General features: G+C 39.5%; 1 protein-coding gene across 2 annotated transcripts in view; it reads left to right on the plus strand.

Moving 5' to 3' along the window:
- The first annotated feature begins 2,828 nt into the window (after positions 1–2,828).
- Positions 2,829–17,254, plus strand: part of iqsec1b (IQ motif and Sec7 domain ArfGEF 1b) — a 173,308-nt gene continuing 158,882 nt past the window's right edge. The window contains exon 1 of one of the 2 annotated variants that reach the window (XM_026306134.2): positions 2,829–3,364. In XM_026306134.2, coding sequence (XP_026161919.1) covers positions 3,084–3,364 — 281 coding nt within the window. In that variant the 5' untranslated portion in view covers positions 2,829–3,083. The remainder of the gene's footprint in view (positions 3,365–17,254) is intronic. The other variant, XM_026306137.2, reaches the window with a different exon arrangement.

Genomic DNA, 17,254 nt, shown 5'->3' on the forward strand with positions numbered 1-17,254 from the left:
TTCTACAAGGAAAGGATCACAGAATATTTTTGGTGAATTATGCACATTATAATTCCCCACTTTCTCAATGAGATATGATGCACTGAAGTGGTCGGCAGGTGATGGCTTTAGCCTGCTGTATTGTGGCAGTGCACATGCATGTTTCTTTCCCACTGCAGCTGTCTTGTCTGTATCAGATGGGAGTAATTAATTCTGTGCCTTAATGCAGTACGCACTGTGATTTTGATGTCCGAAAGCATTTACTAGTCAGGTAAGGAGCGAGAAAATTGATTCAGAGATGTCAAAACATAAGCAGCTCCATCACTGTGCTCTGAACTCAGCAAACCACTAGAGGGCAATCAGTGTGTAAAAGAATCATCCAGCAGCTGCAGCATGTGAGAACATCAGAGATAATGACAGGCTTCATATGTGGTCTGCCTCTCTTGCTTTTTTTCCCCTCTGTATAAGACGCTATAGTAGTGTACAAAAAAGAGAGCACAACAGAAACCAGGTTTAGTTTGAAGTCATTAATGGCAACTAAGACACAGTGAGAAGAATAGAATTTCTCAATCCAAATAATAGGGTAAAACTCATAATACTGTCTTAGTCATAGGCTGTTTTCTTTATCCTACTGTCCATTCATAACCAGTTTTTCTTCATTAATATTAAAACAAAGCAAGCCAAAGTTTATATTATGCCCGATGGTACAGCATATATCCAGTGGTGGGTTATAGGCTATATGTCTGTGCTGCTTTTGCAAGAAAAAAACAATTATCTGAGCAGACTGTGTTTCAGAGTGTAAGTAATGCAGCATGATGTAATGTAAAGCAAGGTACATTTATTCAATAATATACAATTTCTGTGTGAGCCCTTGATGAGGTGTTTGAAGGGACAATATAGAACTGTATGTGGGGCAACCTAGGGTAAATTCTGTACATGTATTTACCAAGGTCTTGATTCAAGTCCATCTGGGGATGTTTTGTTGCATGTAACTCCACCACTTTTCATTCACATTTTCTATCCTTTTTACTGAGTAAACTCCACACAGAAAGGCCCCAGGACAAACGGGATTTGAAAAAGGAGCCTTGCTGCTGTGAGACAACAGTACTACCCACCATACTTCCCACTGTTAAAATAAAAAACATATCAAAAAGTATAAGTATAAAAGTACACATTTAAAGATATCTATGCTGTTAAAAACCAAAAATTATTTAAGTCAATTCATTCAGTCCCATACTCCACTTGCATTTATTGGACAGCCTTTGTTAGGCAAAACTTGCATATGTTAACCCTTTGTACACTATTGTCGTGAATTCACCTCTGGTCTGAATGCAGCTGATGTAAAAAAAACAAAACAAATCCAGTCATTAAAGTTCACACTTGAATGCAGATGATGAAGTGATCAACTTGGAGAGTGGATAGCACACTGGTGGGCGTTGGCAACTAATTGTAAACATACAAATGAAGCAATGTTTACTGTAGAAATTAAGATTAAGACATGCATGTCATGCATGTTTATATAACAAATTATTTTACAGCTGCTAAACTAAAAATGTATAATTCTGTTTCTTTAGCCAACATTTTGTTTTTTGCAAATTGTACAGACTTACAAATCAATATCTAATTACATGGTAAACATGTAAAAGAAACATGCAAAAACAGTTTGACAAGGTTAGACATCATATTTAGGCTGTTGTCCAAATGACAGTGATACACTGCGTTCAGATACAGTGAGCATCACCAGCCACCACTGTAGCAGAAGCAGGGTTCCCATTATATCACTGCTCTTTAATATTCTTAAATGGTAATGCTGTGACAGGGGGCTTACACAGTGGTCCACAGTGCTGCTGAGTATGCGACAGCATTCAAACTAGCAATTTACCAACCAAAGGTCAGGTGTGAAGGGTATTGGCACCAAGAGACACTGAGGGCTCTAGTTAGGAAAAAGTGCAGACAGCTGCTACATATGCACATCATCAGTTGTATGCTATGCAGTCAGTAATGCTCCAGGAAGAGACAGGACTTTATATTTCCAAAAGACCATGGCTTTGATGTTACATTATGAATATGTTGTATGTATTTTAGCCCTGTGAGCCACCAATACATGTACGCTTTACCTATTATTATTTCCAAGCATGTAATGGAAAAATTCTATTACAGTTTTCTTCTAATGATTTCTGTTATTCTACAAACAATGCCCCCTCTGGAAGACTTTTTTAAAAGAAATGCTCCAAAGCTGATGCCACATTAATGCAGATTGCAGCCCACCATAAACAGAAAACTTATATGAACACTAATGAGATGAAGAAAAGAGAGCGGTAGTTCGGGGACCATGCTGTCCTCTTTCGCCCAGAACTCCAAGCAGGTTAATTTGGTCATGCTTTCTACAGCAGCATCATCAACATGATTTAGGAATCATTTTGATGATTAAGTTTAACTTCTAATATTTAAGTCTTAAAAGTAAATGATTTTGTATATTTCTACAATATTATTATTTTGTTAGCTGACTGTAGAGGCTTTTTCCATACTAGGAGGAAATCTGACCTGCTGTTTGCGTGCTGGTGTAGGGACAGTGGAAGTAGTACTACCTCTATCATAAACAAACACAGAGCTCACACTCCGCACGGAAGATCATTGTTGTTGAAGTGAGCACCTGTTTTTGCGCGACGGAAGAACTCAACCTACCTGTTGACTACATGTTCCTGAACAATACATAAAGTCTTTGTGTTCCAGTTGAAAAAAAGAAGAAGAAGAAGAAGCGCAACTAAGCCCCGAGTGAAAGGCATGAACGCGCAATCTGAGCGCTGAACCTCCAGCCCTGAAAGAGTTAAATGGTTTTCCGTGCACGGAGCGGCTGGCAGGAGGTTAGTTAGGCAGTTGCGGTGCGGAGCTTGTGAACGCGGCCGTGGCGTACAGCAGCGCACCAAATCTGGCCAACTTCACAGCGAAGCTGTCAATCAGTGCTACAGCACACGACAGATCAGCCATGTCGAAGCGCAGGAGGACCTCTGTATTTCACAGTGCGCCGTGTTACTACTAGGGTGAGGGTGTGAGTGTGTGTGACAGGAGAGGTCTGCTTTTCTGCTTGTGTGGATATTGGCTTCATGGACGAGCAACGGGGCTTTTGCGAGATGGAGAACCCGACAGAGAACCCCAGCAAGGCGACGGAGTATCTAAAGGAGCTGAATAAGATCATCGAGACCCAACAGGGGTTGCTGGAGAAGCAGAGAGTCCGGATCGAAGAGCTGGAGCTCCAGGTCACGGATCTTTGCAAAGAAAACGCCTGTCTCAGAGACCAGCACCAGCGGCACCTGGCCACCTGCAGGCTCCAGCAGGGTAACCACTCCGCCCTGGGAGCCATCAAGGAGAATGTCATGCACGAAAAGTAAGTTGGCTGTCAATCTGTGTCACATGGTGTGGCTGAACAGGGCGTTGTCAAAGTTTAGAAATTCTCATTTGTAGAACCAGATTGTTTGGTCCGTGGCGTGAGAGAGCTCTGTGGTGGGCAGCTGTGTTTATATCTGTCATCTCCATCAGCTGGAACCACGAAACCAGGGAAGATTCCCGCGTCTCTGCCACTTTCTCATGGATTAGCTTTTTAATGATCCGTGTAATTTGTACATCGTCAAGGATTAATTAAGACGCACGCACTGGGTACGGATGCTTCACGCGCCTATTGCGTAATATAGACCCCAGTTCGGAGGACTGTGCATTAGCGTACAGTAGGCTATGTAGCACCACAAATCCTGTATTATGAAGAAAAAAAAATAATTCTCCAAAGTCCGGATCAGTGGGTGTGACTTTGTTTTTCTTGTGACACCAGAGGAAATCTCGAAACGTCGTGGCGTTGTTAGAAAACAAGTTTACGCGTCTCTGGCGCTGTGCTTGGTTAAATTCTACCTAGTCAGTCATGTGCTAGATGTTTTCTGAAAACATTATCAGCGAATAATGATGTCTGTGTACTGTGAATGTGTGCAGCAGCGTTGATTTTGACTTATTTTCTTGACCACCGCTGAAAGCTTTTAATTTGAAATGTCGCTGCTTTGGAGAACTGCCTATTGCTGCTATAAGAAAAGATTCAAAAATGTTCCATAAAGGCAACATTTAGGGCTAACTGTTCAATAACACATGGGTACATCGAGGTATCCATGCAGTTCGTAAATATCTGGGTTGGAAACGTGCAGTTTGTCATCTGTTTAAGGGGCTTTATGAAGCTTTTGAGCCAAACGAATTGCCCATAGTGATACTTTGCAATTTTCTACCCATATTAATGTGCAGGCTACGGTGTATTTTAGTCTTTTATTCTTTCAGGTGACCACTTGTCCTGTGATTATTATTATTTTTCTTTTAACTTTTTGCAGCCATGATGCCACATAATAGTGAGCCATGCAGATAAAATCAGTGTGTCATTTCATATCAAGATATCACTTAACCCAGATCCAGGATCGAACTGTAAGTCTCACACATTCTCTTGGTTCAGTCTTATTAAATGAAAGGATTTGCTGCTTTTCTATCTTTTACGTTAATATCCATAGACTCTGGAATATTTTCCAGTATTTTCTGATGTATATTATTTAGACAAAGCCTAAGAGCTGGAGATAGAGGTCCAGACCATATCTGTGCAAGATCAGAGCTAAATATTGATATATCAGGATTAGGTCTGCATCTGAGGTTTCTTTTTATTTCTCTTTTAGTCTGTTGGTTACTTTTTAAATTAATTTTTGAGTCTATAAATATAATATAATATTCATGAACATTTTCCAGAATTCATATTTTGTCTGACTAATAGCATGGATAGATAGTCTGTTTATGAAGCAGAAAACAATTCATGATGAGTACATTCAGTGGAATATACCTCTAAAAAATGTATTTTATCACATAAATGACATAAAACCCTGTAAATCCAGTGATGCCATAAATCTGTCATGTTCCTTGATTTGTACCTTTGCCTGTAGCAGTCCAATACAACCAGATATGATATTGGGATAAACTGTGATGTCTGTCAGTTGTATATGATCTATTTATCCATGCAATACTACAACCATCAGTTTCTTCCTTCCTACTGCCGCTCCTCCTCTGTATGAAATATTTTACAGTCTAACATATAATTTAAGAGATAGTTTGATGATCCCAGCACATTTTCAGACACCACCAGTTACAGTGCTACTTTTGCTGGAAATACTGCCTTCACAAAATGTATTTTTGCTCAAGGAAGCTGGATCTACAGCACCCTAGTTTGTTTGTTTGTGCTGAGTGCAGTACTGGCTTTTTTAACCTGTGACATCATTATCATATGTGCTCACTCATCGTTTGTACAGGGCTATAAATAGTTATCAGTGCCAGAGCAGAGGATAGGAGCTCATCTCTCAGGGTTCTTCATCCTAGTCTGGCTTTTTTAACACCTTCTTGGAAAAGCACAGAGAGTTATGTTTGAATTATCTTCACACATGGTTAAAGATGAAGCACATATTTTAGTTTAAAGCATTTCCCCTGCACACGCAGCTTTGAGGGAGTCCTGTGCCCTGCGTTCTGTCAACAGTTGGGCCACGTCAGCTGTTCCCTTTGTGCTCACCACAGTCAGCACACAGACCTGGCCTTGACTGGTGGGCCAACGAGAGAGCTCTGTGCCTCCCAGGCCCTCTGACTCACACAGAAACACAGTATAATATCAGTCTATCATTACAGCGCAAGACAGGTCATCCTGTTGCTCCGGGTAATACGTGACACAAGCTAGAGAAGGCTGCACAGGTATTTAAATAGGAATCAGAGTAGTGTTTCTGTTTTGATAGAGTGGGAGCATGTTGTTCTCACCCTGCTCTGCTTTATGAGCTAATCCACTGTGGTAGGGCTGCTATTCCCTGTTTACTCTGTGCTTTATTTGGCTGTTAAAGTTCTCAGCTCACACAAACTCTCACAGCTCTTATCAAGGTCAGACTGTATGTATGTTGGCAGATCTATGGCTCTGAACCACCATTATAAACAATTCCTTTGCATCATTAGGGTTCAGGATTACTGAACTGCATGCTGTAACAATTTCTATAGGCATTGCTTATCAAGTTAGGTGGCCAAGGGCAAAACTTTGTCCTGGGTGGATTTCTGTCTACCCCCATCTCTCCCAGCTGCTTTGTTTTATGTACTTTTTTGATTCTGGCTGAATGAAGTACACACAGCAGGTCCACAGCAGACTATACATGGAAGCTTCATTACAGGCCCAGACACTCAGAAATTGCGTACTGGTGCCCTGTACTGGACTATTACCACCTGGCCCACCATTTTTTCTGTAATTTAGGTTGTGCTAAGGAAAGTTTGACTTATAGCTCAATATAAAGGTAAATTATTGCAGATTTTAATACAGGCTCCATATAACAGAACTGGCCATACCACTAGTTAATAATTCAGGACCAGCCTTTAATATGGTACAGTACTTATTGGTGTTGCTGAATTCCCTTACAAAGTTACAGTTAATTAAACATTAAACATACATTAAACTTGCTTAGCGTAAACTAAAGTAGCTTAGCACTAAGAGGGAAGAATGTGTGGTGTACGTTTTTGGTCAAGTTGACACCAAACATCAGTTATTTTCCTTGTCTTTCAGCTAGCCTGATAATTTTTAGTAATTTTTCACAATAACATCTGACTCACAGTATGAGTTCTGCTGATGTTGTATTCACTGAAAACAATTTTCAAAGTTATGAGTAAATTTCAAAGAAAATTTGTAGATTTGCTGTTTTTCATAATTTGCTTCAATCAGAAAATAAGTGGGGGTACTTGAACTGTTATTTACCTTGAGAAGTTATTGGAGAAAGCATGAACAGATCAGAGATCACACGCACACCGACGTGACTGGATATTGGTTGTTGACCAAGAGGTCCTCACCCAAAGCGGAAGTCAGATGTGGCAAGAACCACAAAGCAGAACAGGTTGTAAACTGATGCCCGGGTAAATTAAACCCTTTTGGAAGAGAAAGTAAAGGTCATATTCTTTACCCAAAATGTTTTTGTATGCATTCATCACAGTTTATAGACTACTTGCAATCTTTACCTGCTGGTATATCTCTCTCAAGGGAAGGATTATAACATTTTGGGCATTTTAATTTTCAGACATCTGAAAACAACAATGGCTTTGGGATATTTTTTCATTATTTTATGACAATCTATACATTAAATTAAATAATTTAAAAAATGAAAATAATTAATGAATTGAATTAAAACGCACAGTGGCTTAGTGGTTAGCAATGTTGCCTCACAGCAAGAAGTGCCCGGGTTCTCAACCTGTCAGTTACCTTTCTGTGTGGAGTTTGCATGTTCTCCCTGTGCTTGTGTGGATTTTCTATGGTGTTCTGTGTGGTATTCTGGTTTCCTCCCACAGTCCAAAAACATGTATGTCAGGTTGATTGGTGACTCTAAATTGGGTGTACCCCTGAATTTCACCCAAAGAGAGCTGGGATAGGCTCCATCAGATCCCCATGACCCTAATTAGGAATAAGCAGGTATAGATAATGGATGGATGGATGGATGGATGGATGATAATTAAAACAATTGTTAGTTGCAGTCTCTATGTTTGCAAACTTTTGTTGTTGTGATGTTATGGTTATTACAGATTACAGCACCTGCCGTTTATCTATCCAACAGAAATGACCCAAGTTGTAATAAACTGAAACTCATCCAAGACTACTCAGTATTTCTGCTCTGTGGCCAGCTGGAACACAAAGATCATTTTTGTAGAAATGTATGTTTTTGGTTTTATTCAGCTATGTGTTCAGAACACAGTTTCCCTGTGATATTTTATGGCTCATTAAATGACCTTTCAGGAACATATATAGTAGCTGTATTCTCCAGCACAGAATAAAAAAAGCGCTGTATTCCAACAGCTGTTCTTCTGTGAATATTTACTTCAGAGCTGGACTCAAAGCTTCATCAGTTTACCGTGTTTACATGTTTGAGTTTCTGTGTATATGTGTGTGTGTGTGTGCACAGCGCTGCAGGAAATCACAGCTCGCTGGTTAACAGCACAGAATGCGCAGCGAAATGGGAGTCAAAATGAACACTGCCAGAGGACATATGAAAATTGGTCGGCAATGTAACAAAGTTTTGACTGTACAAGTAAGCACATATGCCACAGTTGCTGTAGGCAAGGTGTGATGCATTTAAAGCCAAAGCAGAAATACATTTCACACAAAAAACACTACGGATTTTGAGGCCAGGGGGTGGTCTTGACAGGCTGCCATTTAAATACAAAGAATGAAATGAATAAATAAACTTTGAAAAGGAGACTACATGTTGGAATAAAATATTCATGAAGGACGTTGGAGGTAATAGAGATGTGTTAATTTATATGATCAGTCAATACAAACTGCAGATCAGAAGGTGTGGAATCTGGTGATTCATCACACAATCTGGACAGGCGTTGGAAGGCAGATGCTAATGAGAAATTGATGTATTGCTAATTAGCAAAGTGAAGAAATAAATTATTACACAGCAAACACAAGCAACAACACAATATCTACTGCCGCTTAACACTGCTGTATGAAAGCTGACTAACAGGTCCTGAATAATATGCATCTTTTTGAAATTCAAAGGCAATACTCTCTCTCTCTCTCTCTCTCTCTCTCTAATGGTTGTTTTGTTATCTGGATTTTGACTTTAGCTCAATACACCCCTGCTGTCACTTTTTCTCATTATTTGTCCTTTGCATTGTTCTTTACCTCTATTCAACTGCTGCCCTAACTATACTATTTAAGTGTTGTACTTCTTTAAAAGGGGAGAGTATAAATGGAGCATTACATGCATTTGTAATTTTGACGTGAACCAGCCCTGTGCATAAATTAATGGTTTGCCAACTTTTTGTTAAATTCTTTAAGAATCCATATTAATATTTAAATAAGTTGTGACTCTTGCCTTGAAATATTATATCTGCTGCCTTTGAGAGCAGGTCACTGGCTCTGGGCTACATAACCTTGTGCTGGAGTATGGAATATTGTTTACTGGAGCAGATCTGTAGTCATGACCATCATCATTTTTTCCCTTGTAGTCTTGCCAGTGAACTGTTGATATACTGTATGAGGCATCATTTTAATTGTGCCAGGATATTTACATTGTACATGCTGAATGGTTTAAAAACAGGTAACTCTAGTCATGGCGATCATCAAAGGTCAGTTAGACACTATAGTGAGCTGGTTGCAACATGATTTTTCTTTGTGCTTTTTATTTGGAATAGAACTGCACAAAGTAATGATAATTATTGTTTTTTTATTATCTGTTACCTACGTTTTTATCATTTTCTTGATAGCCTGTCAGAAAGCGGTGAAACATGCCAGTAAGTTCTTGAACTGATATTACTGATTCAAAACTCAAAGTTACTGAATTTACATTGCATAACAAATAAAAAGTGGCATCACTGAGAAGCTGAAACTAGAGAATACTGGCATTTGTTCCTTGAAAAATTACTGACTTGCTTAATTGATTGTTATAATAATTTCTCATTAATTTTCTGACTGATTAATTCATGCATTTCTCTTTTGGGGAACAAATGTGAGAACTTGCTAGTGGCACTGAGGGTGAGCACCCATGTTGGAGCTATAGAATAATTGTGTAAACACTGTGAACAATTGTGAGTTTTGACTGTGGGGAAAGGGTGATTAAATGTGACATCTGAGGTAATGCACCATAAAAAAATGAGAACATATTGTAACTGTAGAGTTTCTTCTCAGCCTGTGGTGGCATTCAGATATAAAAAAAATAAAGGTTTCCCCCTTTCAGCATCAGAGAATGACAGACTCAGAAGGACTCAGAACCACTGTTAGAAATCATACTTATGTTGTTGTAACTCTGCTAACAAAAAGACGTTCTGTATGATGCTGGCAAAGCTGAGTGTTTTCAGCACCACAGGCTAAGAACAGCCATAATTTTTTTTCAGTCTCTGAAGGAAGAGAGTGATCTCTGCTCTGTTTACACTACTCTGGGTCTGTCAGTTGAGTTTTTTTTTTTTTTTTTTATTACCTTCAGAACATTTTTGCATTATTGGTGAGGCCTTATAAAATTGCCATGTCAGTCAGTGTTTTTGGATTGTTGAACATTTAGGAATTGTTTCTTCAAAGCTGGAAAGGCATTGGAATAAGTTAGATTTGGCCAAATTTCTGCCCGATTGGTTGTTGTTTGTTGACAGATTATATGTATCATGAAGAATTGACAATACATGGCACTGTAAAAGCTTTTCATCAATGTATGTACCACTGTTTACTTGTTAACATATATAGTCCCCATTGTGCACATTGCATAGAACAGCACTGGTATTCATCGGGCCAAATGACATGAAAATGCGCTCCCCCTGGCACCATACATTGGAGGGCAGATGATAACATTTTTCTCTAGGATTCTATCAGGTGTGTATATGGAGGCCATCTGTCACTGAGCTGAAGCCATTTCTCTGCCAGTTGCAGGACCTGTCTTTTAGACTGGCTTGACTGCCGCTCATCTATTATATCATAGTGGACCTAAAGGCTCATTGTGTGCCAACCTGGAATGGACATATTACAAACACAACAAAGGAGAAAAGAGTTCTACATGATGATGAATGTGAGACTTTAACATGGACCTCTTCATATTTTTTTCCCCATCTTTGCTTTCCAAACTTTTCCTGTGAGACAAATGAGTATTTTTGTTCTCCAGTGTTTTAATGTTTGAAACTTTGACTAAAAAGATTTGGTCTGGCTTTCGGCTTTTCACTCTGCCAATTTTTCTTATAGGCAGTCTCTGTTATGATCGCTTGGCACGTTCTCTCCTGTCTGACGTTTTCTTTTTTTTCGCAGTACTGCTACACCTCAGCTGTCACTACGATGATTGTAGAACTCCATGGGTAGCTCGAAGTAAAATTGCAGTTCTGATTCATTCCACAATATGTTTGTCACTTTTGCATAAACAGGCAGGGTTGCTGCATGAAATCAGTTGCTCCTGTTTTCTTACAAAGTTGCATAGATAAATGACAAGCATACATTACACCTTGTGATGAACAGATTGACATGTAGGACAGATATCGACAAAAATGAATGAGGATGAACAATGAGAAGGAAAATAATCAGAATGGAGCAGAGTCCACCAGTGATGGGCGTACAGCTCTAATCCTAAATCCAGTGTATGTCCAATGTTTATCTGTCAAATGATCCTTGAAATCCTGCATCCCTCCTGTTAACATCAGATATCCTATAGTTGTTGCTGTGAATGAAGTTTACCCATAATGCAACACAAACACTAGGCAAAATTGAGATAACAAGAACGTCCATTAATACCAGGTCTGACTGACCATGACTATATGTCATTATCAAGATAATGTATCCACACAGATCACATAAGAATACCAGGTGGGGATAGGATCTTGTAAGTCCAGACTTTGTCTCCTTCTACATTACTGTGCATCAAACATGACATGTGTATAGTTGAGGTGTTGATCAGATATTTGTTATGTATCCTGATGTACAGAATATCTAAATGTCAGGTATGAGTGTAAATGAGCTCTGTGAAGAATATCTACAGGTCCAATCACAGATACACTTCATTCAGTTTATCTTAGTGACATCCTGGAGCTTTCACTTTTCCTGATTTAATCCCCAAAATGAACCATTAACCTTCCAGTCACAAGAGCATATTTTAACCTTCAGGCCACTGGCCACCAGTGGTATGAAAGGCAGTAGTGATTATTTGTCTTTTATCAAAAATTATTCTTATTTACCCACTTGAAGAAAGTCGCCATGTGAAGGTCTCTGAGTCTTTCAAATAAAATGGCATGTACACTGATCAGCCGTAGCATTATGACCACCTACCTAACACTGTGTACACAGGAGTCAATGCAGCATTAGGTTGGCACTTGTGTCACTCACTGCACATCTTCTGTGAATCAGTTTGCTTTGATAGTTCCACTGTCAGGAAGAGCACACATTTGTCCACCATCCAGTGAAAAACATATCAAAAGGAGTGAAAGCTGCGATCATGAGGACAAGTTAAAGATCATTCTTTTTTCAAAAGAAATTCAACATTCTGCCCACTGAGGTTGTGACATCACCACTACAGAAGTTGAATGTTTTTCTTCATAGAGACCAATGTACATTATTTCAAACATTGCAACAAAGATACAAACAAAATGGAATTTTTTGAAAAGTATTTGAATTAAATTTGAAAGTTTAATCGACAGTAGGTTAACCTCGTCATCAGTGAGCTTTGGATACCCATGACCCTGTCGTCTGTACACTGTTTGTCTTTCCTTAGACAACTTTTGGTCAGTACTAACCATTGCAGACCAGGAACACACAACAAGATCTGTAGTTTGGGAGATGCTCTGACCCAGTCATCTAACCACCACACTTTGGCCCCTGTCAGAGCCACACAGGTCCTTATATTTATCTGTTTTTCCTGCTTCCATCACATCAACTTTGAGGACTTAATGTTCACCTGCTGCTTAATATACACAACATGCGTGCAGGTGCCACAGTAACAAGATAATCAGTGTCACTTTATCTGTCACTGGTCATAATGCTGTGGCTGATTGGTGTATAACATGTCTGTCACTGTTATCTACTTTTCCTTTCTACGTTAGTATATTCTGATTATCATGAATTTGCATTCTCAAACTCACCTTAACTCGCTGCAACTCTGTACTAGTCAGCGCTAGACTGTCATTAATTATGCCTTTGTTTTGTACATTGTTTAATGTACTATCTGCACTGCTTGCATTGCGTGCGTACTTGTCCAGTTTATGTAGCTTAGGGGCCTTAGAAGTACTAGATATTTCTAGGAAGTATTAGATATATACAGGAAGTATTTGATACTGTATGCATAGTCTTCTGTAGTTCTTTGTTAGTTTTATGTAACACCATGGTTCCTGGGGAACGCTGTTTTGTTTCACTATGCACTGTATTTACTGTACATGGCTGAAACAACATAGGCTCCAGCAGATCCCCGTGACCCTGGTTACCGAATAAGTGTGCATAGAAAATCGATGGATGGGTGGAAGGATGGATGGATGGATGAAACAACAATAAACTTTGACTTAACTTAAAATTTGTTGCTTTGCTATTGTGATCAAGCATGACTTTAGTAATCTTCCTTAAGCCCAACAACTCAGGAGAGCTGTCTAGTGAAGCCATATGGTGGGATTTAGTGGAATGTAAAAAAAAAAAAAATATATATATATATATATATATATACAGTGGGTACGGAAAGTATTCAGACCCCTTTAAATTTTTCACTCTTTGTGTCATTGCAGCCATTTGCCAAAATCAAAAAAGTTAATTTTATTTCTCATTAATGTACACTCACCACCCCATCTTGACAGAAAAAAACAGAAATGTAGAAATGTTTGCAAATTTATTAAAAAAGAAAAACTGAAATATCACATGGTCATAAGTATTCAGACCCTTTGCAGTGACACTCATATTTAACTCACATGCTGTCCATTTCTTCTGATCCTCCTTGAGATGGTTCTGCTCCTTCATTGGAGTCCAGCTGTGTTTAATTAAACTGATTGGACTTGATGAGGAAAGGCACACACCTGTCTATATAAGACCTTACAGCTCACAGTGCATTTCAGAGCAAATGAGAATCATGAGGTCGAAGGAACTGCCCAAGGAGCTCAGAGACAGAATTGTGGCAAGGCACAGATCTGGCCAAGGTTACAAAAGAATTTCTGCAGCACTCAAGGTTCCTAAGAGCACAGTGGCCTCCATAATCCTCAAATGGAAAAAGTTTGGGACGACCAGAACTCTTCCTAGACCTGGCCGTCCAGCCAAACTGAGCAATCGTGGGAGAAGAGCCTTGGTGAGAGAGGTAAAGAAGAACCCAAAGATCACTGTGGCTGAGCTCCAGAGATGCAGTAGGGAGATGGGAGAAAGTTCCACAAAGTCAACTATCACTGCAGCCCTCCACCAGTCGGGGCTTTATGGCAGAGTGGCCCGACGGAAGCCTCTCCTCAGTGCAAGACACATGAAAGCCCGCATAGAGTTTGCCAAAAAACACATGAAAGACTCCCAGACTATGAGAAATAATATTCTCTGGTCTGATGAGACCAAGATTGAACTTTTTGGCGTTAATTCTAAGCGGTATGTGTGGAGAAAACCAGGCACTGCTCATCACCTGCCCAATACAATCCCTAAAGTGAAACATGGTGGTGGGAGCATCATGTTGTGGGGGTGTTTTTCAGCTGCAGGGACAGGACGACTGGTTGCAATTGAAGGAAAGATGAATTCGGCCAAGTACAGAGATATCCTGGAAGAAAACCTCTTCCAGAGTGCTCAGGACCTCAGACTGGGCCGAAGGTTCACCTTTCAACAGGACAATGACCCTAAGCACACAGCTAAAATAACAAAGGAGTGGCTTCGGAACAACTCTGTGACCGTTCTTGACTGGCCCAGCCAGAGCCCTGACCTAAACCCAATTGAGCATCTCTGGAGAGACCTGAAAATGGCTGTCCACCAACGTTCACCATCCAACCTGACAGAACTGGAGAGGATCTGCAAGGAAGAATGGCAGAGGATCCCCAAATCCAGGTGTGAAAAACTTGTTGCATCATTCCCAAGAAGACTCGTGGCTGTACTAGCTCAAAAGGGTGCTTCTACTCAATACTGAGCACAGGGTCTGAATACTTATGACCATGTGATATTTCAGTTTTTCTTTTTTAATAAATTTGCAAAAATTTCTACATTTCTGGTTTTTTCTGTCAAGATGGGGTGCTGAGTGTACATTAATGAGAAATAAAATGAACTTTTTTGATTTTGGCAAATGGCTGCAATGACACAAAGTGTGAAAAATTTAAAGGGGTCTGAATACTTTCCGTACCCACTGTATATTCTCATGTCTTTTTTCAGAGAGAAGTGTTCACTCTTTGGCCATGCCATTGATTTTATTTTTACATAGCACATTACCTACCTGTGAAACAATAAATGCTTTGAAAATAAATATCTGTGATATCAACACAGTTTTTTTTTTTTTTTGTTTGTTTTTTACTTTGGGCCAACACCATCCTTAAGGCCATGGAACCAATATTGATGTATTGACAGCACAGAGAGATAAGTTCCATTTGATTTCACATCATCCAGCAGACTCTAATCCAGAGGTAAAGACTTTCTACCCAGCTTCAAGTTAGTTTTCTCAGGATCTTTCGCAGGTTGAGCATTTGGTAAATGGTGACAGAAATTACTTTGGCTTATTTAAGTCTTTTAGTATCAAACAGTTTTAGAAATAGAACATGATATTATTCCACTGTACTGTATTGACTGAACCCTCAATACTGCAAAAGTTAAATGCTAGGTGAAAATGTTCTTATTTAATCAAATGTCGGTAGGGGGGCTGGAGCCAGTCCCAGCTGACACTGGGCAAGAGGCAGACAGATCACCAGTGTATCACAGGGCTGACACATATAGACAAACATTCACATTCACACATATGCAAACTCCACTCAGAAAGGCCTTCTTGGTGCTAACCATTGCTCCACCATGCCATCCAATACTAGGACTTATATATGATAATACTGGTAAACTATGTATCATGATTTATAAAATGAATGCACTCACCACAAGGAAGCACCAAGCTCAGCAAATCAAGAAGTGGAGAGTGACGATTATAATGCCAGATCTAGGGAGACAGACTATGGGAGACTACTGGTGGCGGTAGATGGGGTTTTTGAAATGAACAACAGCAACAGCAGCAGCGTCAAGTGACAGCATATCTTTCTCATTTCTGGTGTGGCAGCCGACTCTCAACAAAACACTGGGCAGAGGCAATAGAGTGTTACATGTGTTTAAAGTGTTAAATGTGAGTTAGACTTTAGTTGACTGGTGTTATATTTGAAAATGTTGTTCTATACTTTCTAGGATCTCCCACCCTGATGCCTTTGATAAGTGAGGTTATTTTCTCAAATGAAAGAAAAGTTTTCTGTAAAGGTATTTGCTCATAAAGCAAAGTACAAGTTGAAAGTGAAACCCATAGGGTGCTAGAGAAAGTTTAAGGGATTTATCAGAGTTATTACAGTCCATTCTGAGGAGACCACAAATGTGCCATATTTGGTGCCAATCCAACTAATAGGTCATAGAAAATTTCATGCTAATCCATTCATTACTGTTACTAAAATAATGCCTCAGTATTATTGAAGATTCACACAGTACCCTAACCATCATTAAACCATCCATCCATTTTCAAACCACTCAACTGCAGTATTTCTCTTATTGAGAAATCCCTCCCTGCAGGTTTAGTGAAGAACTCCTCCAAAAGGGAGGTGCCTGTTAATTTGAGGAAACTGAGGTCCTCCCAGATTGCTGCACTCCTCACCCGGTCATCCAGAGTGAGTTTGTCTACCATTATTAATCCTATTTCCACTGCTGGCGTGTGATTTTCTTTAATTCCCTTGATACCCACCCAAAGGTTATGTGCACAGGTGAGGGTTGAAGCCAAGACTGACTGATAAATCAAGAGCTGAGTCTGATCACCTAGCCCTCTGTTCATAGCCACACTCTAGTGCTGTGGCCACATAATTACATACCAGTGACCTTGGGTGCACTGCTGAACCTACTTGTGTGGTTGTTCACCCAATTGTCTGTGTGCTTTGGGAACTGTCAGTGCCAATGGGGATTTGCATGTTTTTTAAGTTGAGTACAAGTGTTCAGTTTTGTGATACCAGACTACAGCAACAAGATGGTAAACTACTAAATGAATTAAATTATTGCATTCAATTAGTTGATTACTAAAGCATTGATTAATCAGATAAATATAATTATGTTTTGGACTTGGCATGTTTCTGACAGAACAAGTAACAACAAATCAGCAGTATAATTGATGATTTTAATATTTTTCATAGCTGTCATCCAAGATTATTGATGCTTTTGTTATAATTCTTTAGAAAAACACAATAAAAACACTATAGTCAGTGCTGAAATCCAGAGCTATCATCTAAGTCCTGAAGTATAGTGAAATTGTCTTTTTGATTGTGCCGTTTGTCATCCTGTAGTGTTACATAATATGTTCAGAATAAAGCAGTGAAAGAAAAAATGTATTAGTAAACAGGGCATGGGAAATGCATGGGAAAGACATTTTAGATTTGTAGGCAACAGGGTAGCTCTTGTAAAATTGATAGAACTGCAGTACATTTCCACAACTATATTTGAGCACAGCAATGATATAGATTCCAATTAGTGTTTGCCAATGCCTGCACTGGGAACTGTAAAGCATGTGTCCAGTGCTGGCATCAGTGGTGTCAACCTGTCAAAACCCTGAGCTGTGCTCTCACACGTAAACCG

This window comes from Mastacembelus armatus, chromosome 5 (genome assembly GCF_900324485.2).
Source record: "Mastacembelus armatus chromosome 5, fMasArm1.2, whole genome shotgun sequence".
Classification (NCBI taxonomy): domain Eukaryota; kingdom Metazoa; phylum Chordata; class Actinopteri; order Synbranchiformes; family Mastacembelidae; genus Mastacembelus; species Mastacembelus armatus.